The 7932-nt window shown below is 30.5% G+C and overlaps 1 protein-coding gene across 1 annotated transcript; it reads right to left on the reverse strand.

Moving 5' to 3' along the window:
• Nucleotides 1–6095: 6095 nt before the first annotated feature.
• LOC107015218 lies at nt 6096–7726 on the reverse strand. Its single transcript, XM_015215417.2, has one exon. The coding sequence runs from the start codon at nt 7459–7461 to the stop codon at nt 6343–6345; it is 1119 nt and encodes a 372-aa protein (XP_015070903.1). The 5' UTR covers nt 7462–7726; the 3' UTR covers nt 6096–6342.
• Between the last annotated feature and the right edge of the window lie 206 nt (nt 7727–7932).

The raw sequence follows: 7932 nt of genomic DNA on the forward strand, positions 1-7932 counted from the left end.
TGATTAAAAAAATTGATGTACTCTTTTGAAATTTTTTATAATTTTTTTTACGCTTTTGACTTCGGACTTTTATATTAAACATACACGGAATGACTTAATCTATTGAAACAAAGTATGTTGAAATACAAAAAAAATACTCATTCCATCTCATCCTGTTTGATTCGACACAAAATTTAAAAATGAAGGAAAAACTTTATTTATAATCCAGAATGAATAACAGAAATTTGTGTAGCGGTAAATTATTTTATTGAGAATAAAATAAATATTTTATAATTATACTGTTACTTGATATAAAAATATTATCATTGTTTTTAGAATTGATTAAAAAGAAAAGTATGTTATTGATACGGAGGAAGTATTACATCTACCTATAGTTAATAATAATAATAATAATAAAGGCTTAAAGTATTACGACTTATGAAATGTCCTCTGTTTGTCTACGATACACTCCATGAGATAAGGACGAACTTGTTTTGTATATTGACGTGACAGTAGGTGTCAAATTATAGTATTTAGCAAAAATTAAAGGTCAAAATTGGCATATTCACGGCTGCCCCTTGAACAGGGTTAAGTATGTATTTATGGAAAAGTTGGGTTTGAATTGAATATCTAAACTTCTATTTCCGCAATATATTGTAATTTGCATGTGTATTTTTATTTTATTTTATTGGCAATTTGCATGTGTGTATTTGACCATAGGCTGATAGGATCGATCGTAAACTCCTCTGTCGTTTCGATCACAAACCGGCTAAAAGCAGACAACTGTTCATTTAATATAATTTAAACGTATTTATAAGAAATTAATTTTTTTTTTATCGGAGTTAGATAAGGAAAAACAATTACTAAAAATGTCATTAAGATTGAGAAGAAAATGAGGCGTGAACCTTTGGCAGAGTAATTCTTCAAAAGAAATAATTTGTCTTTCATTCATTAGGCAGTCAAAACCAATATTTTTTGGAAATTTCTGCGTAGTGGTTGTTCCGAACTCTAAGGTCAAATATGCTACTTACATTTTTCTCCGAATACAACCCTAGGAATATAAGTATTTATAATTTATTTTCATCGTACGTCTTGTATTTTAATAAATAATATTTTTAATTTAAACTCTTAAAAAAGTGAACTCACGCTGAATGAAGAAGTGTCACACAATATTGCTTTATCGAAATTCTTTATCATATTTATATATATTAAATTAGTATCATACATAAAATGATATACTAAATGAAATGACGTTACTTTAACAATAGATATGTACCTTTTGGTGCATTGGTTTGATGCCTAGTTTTATTATTTTAGGTACCTAGGTACGCTTTTGCAATAACATACTAAAAGGCTTAAAATTGTTATTAAGTTTTATTAAATTCAAAACCTCTTCTGACTTAAAATTAAATTAAACTAATAGGTAAATGATATGTCTAGTTGTAAATATGATAATTAAAATTTTATCCTGTTCTCTATAGATATTGATATCACTTTTTTAAAAAATATTGTGTACACTTCTATCCTTAAGAAATGATTCATTTTCTATAAAATAAGGAGTGTTTTATCAACTTATTTATAATCAAAGAAAAGCTAATTAATAATTCTTAATTGTGGAAACCATGAAAATTTTGAAAAAAAAGACAACTTATTTTAAAACAATAAGTGAAGAGTACATCACTTATTTTGGAAGTGACTACTTTTTTTAATCATATAAAAGAAGTCTATCTTGCTTTTAGGATCAACAAAAATCACGACGATTTTGAACCTTCGCCCCTTTCACGAAAATCAAAGGGACACAAGTGATATATAAATTGGAAAGTTTGGCATTCATATAAATTATAGTAGTTGATTTACATAGTAAAGTTTTATATCAACGTGATTTTTATTTTTGATTTTTTATTATCTATTTATATGAAAGTCTGATTAATTTAAATTTGTACGGCATAATATTCGTTCGAGAGAAAGCGCTCTTAATCAAGATTTTTTCTATACTTAAAGATGAAATTTGAGATCTCGAATCAAGATAGGAGCAGCCCATCCGCTCTGCCACATCCTTTAATAATTCTGATAAACATCAATGATAAAATTATGTAGTCAATCTAACTTGTAATTCAAATATTAACTAAGGAAGATTTAAATATCCCAAAAAAATATATTAATTATATAGATGCTGAAATTCCGTTAATATAGACGTCCATATACTTTAACGGATTTTAGAATTTAATAGCGGACTCATAAATTTTATTTAGAATGTTCAAATTCGGGTGACAATTCCTAGCTATAATTCTTTTTTCTTTGCAGTATTTAAAGTTGTTAATTTCGGTTGGACTATAAAATTTAATTTTCAATTTTCATTAATTTTGTCCTTTTTTTTGGTCATTCAATTACGATCACGGGCACATATATTACGTCTCATCAACAAAATGAAGAAGAATTTTTTTTAAAAAAAAAAAGAACTAAACAGGGATATTGATGGGACCTAAATCAAGAAATAAATCAAGCAACTATATATAAACATCAGAGCCAAAATTAAGATTTCTCAATTATATGAATTTTGAATTTTTTACACGATTAAAGCGATAATAATTGAATTCTAAATTTGATATTTATACATATTTAATGAGTAATTACATTTTTTTTGAACAAAATCTACCAAGTTCAGCGTAATTTTCTTGCCCCGATGCACATAAATAAAGATCAGGCTTTGAAGCACCACAAGTGATGATTATTATTATTATGATGTTGTATGATATCCTCAACATGGCGAAACTCCTCGACATGACAAGGTACATTAATAGGACCATCGTGATGAAATTCTACTTCATCCTCTGCTCCTTTCAGCAATTGAACGAACAGAGGATGATTGATGTGCATCACTGGTATAACAAACCTCTGCTGCTCCTCTCCTTGACCCACCATTACCGCGACGCACCCTTTTGGGAGTATTTCCTTGAATTCCTCTATTTTATTTTCATGATGATGATGAAAACTAGGCAGATGTAGTTGAACGTGAGATTTGAAATGAGGATGATGTTTGTGTCCAATCCCCATTTCCTTTTTTGAAATTGAATGAAAATCGCTCCAAAATAATTGAGAGTTTGTGTTTATAAATTTGAGAAGATGAGAGAATTGTTGAATTGGGGATATGGTGGATATTTATAGGGTAGAAGAATACGTAGAAAGAAAACTTAACACAGAAGAATTAAAGCGTGTTGCTGACTTCTGCCAATTGCCGACTCAGATACAGATAAGAACTACTATTTTTTACAGCATCCCAGCAAACAGGAAGGTGCACTATGACTTTGAAATTACATCATCTATGTTCTTTAATCTTAGTCGATATATATAAATTTATTTAAAATTAAATAAATAGATATACGATATTTTATCTTAAATTTTTACCTTATTTATATCCTGGGAATTCAAATTAAAGCTATATATTTTGATAAATGTGTTTTGATTTAAAAAATCTTGTATTGACAAAGTACTATCTAAGAAATGAGAATAAGTACATATACTTACTTCGAATGAAAGTGTTTTTTTAAAAAAAAAATGGGTATGGAGAAGGGAAAATGATGGAGAGACTTACAACGTGGAGAATCAAACTCTTATGAAAATTTAAATAGCCAAATAATTAACTTAACTTAAATTTATGTTTAAACATATGTCTTGCCAAAGTTGAATTTAAATAATTTTTTGTTGGATATAATTTATATCTCTAGAAGAGGTAGAGGGATGAAATAACAATAGAAAATAAAAATTCTACGGTCAAATGACAAATTCAATTCATCTTATCTCATGGGAGGTGGGCGGTAGAATTTTAGTAGAGCTTAAGTGTAGAATATATATGTAAAGTGTGTTAGTTTTAATGTATTATCATGATCTTTAATTTCACGTGTTAAATCGTAATCAAACTATATTACGGGAAATTTCCATATACAATGTGTTACATGCGTGTCACCCACTTCTTTGGACATAACATAACTAATTGTCCAATAGAAATTAAGAGCGACTTTGCAGGTAAATTTATAAGGACAAAAGGTGTATCTGACGACAGGAACAAGTTAATATGTTAAAGAAGTTAGTTATTTCCTCGTCGAGAAGCTTAAATATGTTATTAAATTTTGAAGAGAAAATAGTTATTTTATGTTATTCATTAAGAATTTGGTTTAATTTGTCATTTCGTTTGAAAAAAACTTATTCATATCGTTATTTATCAGTTAAAATATTATAGATAAGTCAAATTTTTAATAGACGACATATATAAAATAAGTCTTTTCTTAAAGTTTGATGATATATTTAAAAAAAATTTCTATAATAAAGTTACTTTAAGTAATGACGTGATCGAATCATAATTGATCACGTGTAAAACAATTATGAAAAATCAAAATTGTTTTTCTATAACAAATAATGACATGTCCGAGTCTTTTATTCTCAAATAAAACTGATATAGATAAATTAAGCTTTTAACAAATGTCATATATAAGTCAATAAATATTCGAGTCTTTAATTCTTTTTTTTTCTTTCCCAAAGTCAAACTGGCAATTTTACAAAAACTAAACCGTATGCCACCAACTATTTATCGATTATAAATTCCAACCTATAGAAAATTTCCATTAAATGAAAGCTTAAACTAGAAAATTTTCCACTAACTACCTATAGCTAGTTCAATTAGCAAACATGACATTATCATGGGTTCACCTTTTTTTTAAAAAAAAAATTTGAGGGAAATTTGGAGCCTCACAATAAGAAGTAAGTTGACTAAGTAGACAACACTTATTGAAGAATAATTTATATCCCTTTTCCAGAAGAATTTGAACACCACAAAATTTTAAGGCCAAAGTACATTGATACTAAAATTCACGTGATCTGTTTACACATACGAGTAATTAGTTAGCTGTGCAAGATTCGACCATATTATTTGTAGGCTCTAACCTAGCTTACATTTTCTCGAACGGTTAATCATATATTTTAGAGATTTATTTTTAAGAATTTGATCTTCAAATATCTTTAAGTTTCTAAAACTGTTCAATTTTGAATTTTGTGACTTTCACTCGCAAACTTTCATTTTTTAAAAAAGAAAAATACATGTATCAAACACAAATTTGTAAGTTCAAAATTTTGACTTCTAAACTTAAAATTTTATGAAGAAATAGAAGCTAATTTATTCAAACAGTCAGTTCATCATTATTGCATGAGTAAATATGTGTATGAAGATATTATGTCAATCCTCTGACATGAAGAAAAATTTCAAAATAAAATTGCAGTCCACTAATGCCGGTTCTAAATGGGCCTTATGTATTTTGATGTTGCTGGCCCAGATGCTATAAGCATTCATACACAGGAATCTTTTTAGAAATAGCCCTAATTATCAATTATAGTGAGAAATTGACTAATTATCAAATATGACAAATTTATTTAGAAAAACTTGTGATACAATGTATTAATTTTCTTTGGATCAGAGCTAACATATATTAAGCAGATAAATACAAATCTAATCAACAGATATAGAAAAAAACAACTGAAATCTAAACATAATGCGTATTATAATCATTTCCTCTGGCCAAGTATTTTTCCCTTCATTTAAGTGTGCTAGTTAATTAACTAATATAGCTATAGTATGAATTAATTAGCTATTTAAATTTAGTTGCAATTAATTCTCTTATACATATACAAATGCAAAATTATACATATATATGCAATTATATGACAGATATACAAATACAATTAGCTTCTCTCAACTATTTTCCTCTCTCCTACCTCTCTCATTCTCGTCACCTTTCTCAATCTTGCTCACCTGATATACAAATACATATGTATACTACTTATATATGTACAATTATCTGACAAATATATATTTATACAGTCCGCCTCTCTCTAAACTCTACCCTTTCTTTCCCAATCTCGCTCGCTCTCTCCCTCTAACATGTAGCAACGAATCATAATTAATAAATTATAGCTATGAAACATAATTAAGTTATTTTTGAGTTACTATATACGAAATTTCTCCATATTATTTGAACCAAGTTATGGATCTTATTAGGCCCGGGTTCATATGGCCTCTTCAATGGCAATATATAATTTTTGATTTGCTATTGAAATCGTTGCTCATCTGTAACAATAATAAACCAGCAATATTTCTCATTACAGTATGGAAACAATCCCTGTAACAGGGAAAAGAGAAGAGTTGGCTATTTCATAAGCTGCTAATTACATATATGGTACACTAATTTCTAAAAATTACATAGAGAGGGCATATTAAACTATTCTAACTACTAATATTAACTATAACGCCCTCTGTTGATTAGTAAAATGACCATGATGTCCTCCGCCGGCGATCATGGCCACTTCTCATTGCTGCTAACTCCGTCCTTCCACTCTTCCTCCATCGCCGTTCGGATGTCCTAACGTAGCTCCGGTATTCAAACGGCAGCTGCTTGCATTACCAGCGGCAAATGCATCTGCAATCGGCTTAATTACCAAAGTAACCTCCCCAACCGTTATACACCACGCAACAGCTAAGAACATCACCAGCATAGAAACACAGTGGAATGGATCATCCGGCGGCCGAATTGGTAATGACACTAAGCACAAAATCTGCAAAGGCAACGCAATCATGAAAGAAGTCGCCAGCAAATTCACTCGTACCTGAATTTTTCTGTTAATTACAAAGGAGATAACTCTCCAACACGAAATTACAAAGGCTAACAAGTAAGCAACAGTAAATCCCCCAAACAAAATAGAACTATACACAGGGTAGGTACAGAGCACCGTCTGGTTCCCCAAATTATCTGTTGAAACGAAGGAGCTAGAATGCAGGTATATCGGTAGACGCTTCTGCAATGGGGAGAAGAACACAGCAAGGATCTGCAGCACCAAAAGAGGTAAACAAATCGGCCAGACAACGATAACAGCCCAAATTCCACTTGGACTATGTTTCTTAATGGACACGTTTACTAAGAAAAGAAGGGTGGTTAAGAACGCCGGTTCAAATAAGCCCACGGAGAGAACCACATGAACTTTACACAGATTTGCTTGTTGATTTAGGGTTAGAGGTGGTAACAAAGGGAGAATGTAATTCCGGCGAATGAAATGTAGCCGGACAACTTCGTTTAACGCCCAAAGAATAGCGAAGAAAACAAGGAGTAAACGAACGGTCCACAGAGAATTGAAATTTTTCAGATGCGGATATTGACGAGATCTGAGACGGAGATGGAAGATAAACACAAACGAAAGTAGAGAAAGAAGAAGAAGACCGGAAATAAAACAAATTGTGATGAAATCAAATGTTCCGTCAAAAACAGGAGCAGAAGGAAAAAGGAAAGTTGAATTCGAGTACGGATCTGGCAACGGCAAACTGGAATTGAAATCTGAAGAGATATGTGAAGGCGTAGATAATATCGTAGAACCTGGTATTACCGGAAAAGATGAAAGAGATGCTTCGGAGCCATTAGCAACATAGAAAGGTGATTTTCTCATAGAGAAAGTTGTGGTGATGGTTGGTGGTGAATGATTCGCCGGCCACCGTGCCGGTGACGGTGGTGATAGAACGGTGATTTGTTTTTTGTGATTCGTTGTTGGAATTGCATAATTGTTTTGGGAGGTCGGAAATGGCGGGTAGAGTTTTGGGGAAAAACAGACAAATTTTCAGAGAATTTGAGTTTGAAGGAGAGAGAAGAAGAGTCAGATATTTTTGGTTAGTGGATTTTGAGAAATTTCTCCTATTAGCTCGTTATTCTACGGTTGCTATTTGTGTTCTAAAAATACCAAAGTACAAGGAAATGACCACGGGGTACAACAACTTAATGCAGATAAAATAAAATAACTGTAATACGATTAAATTTAAATTCACGTAAAAAAAAACTCATTTCACTAATAATAGTTCTTTCTAAGATCTGGTAGATCCTGATATTTTCTTAATATATATGTGTCATTTTCATTTGTTGGATT

The sequence above is a fragment of the Solanum pennellii genome, chromosome 3, assembly GCF_001406875.1.
Source record: "Solanum pennellii chromosome 3, SPENNV200".
In the NCBI taxonomy this organism is placed as follows: Eukaryota; Viridiplantae; Streptophyta; class Magnoliopsida; order Solanales; family Solanaceae; genus Solanum; species Solanum pennellii.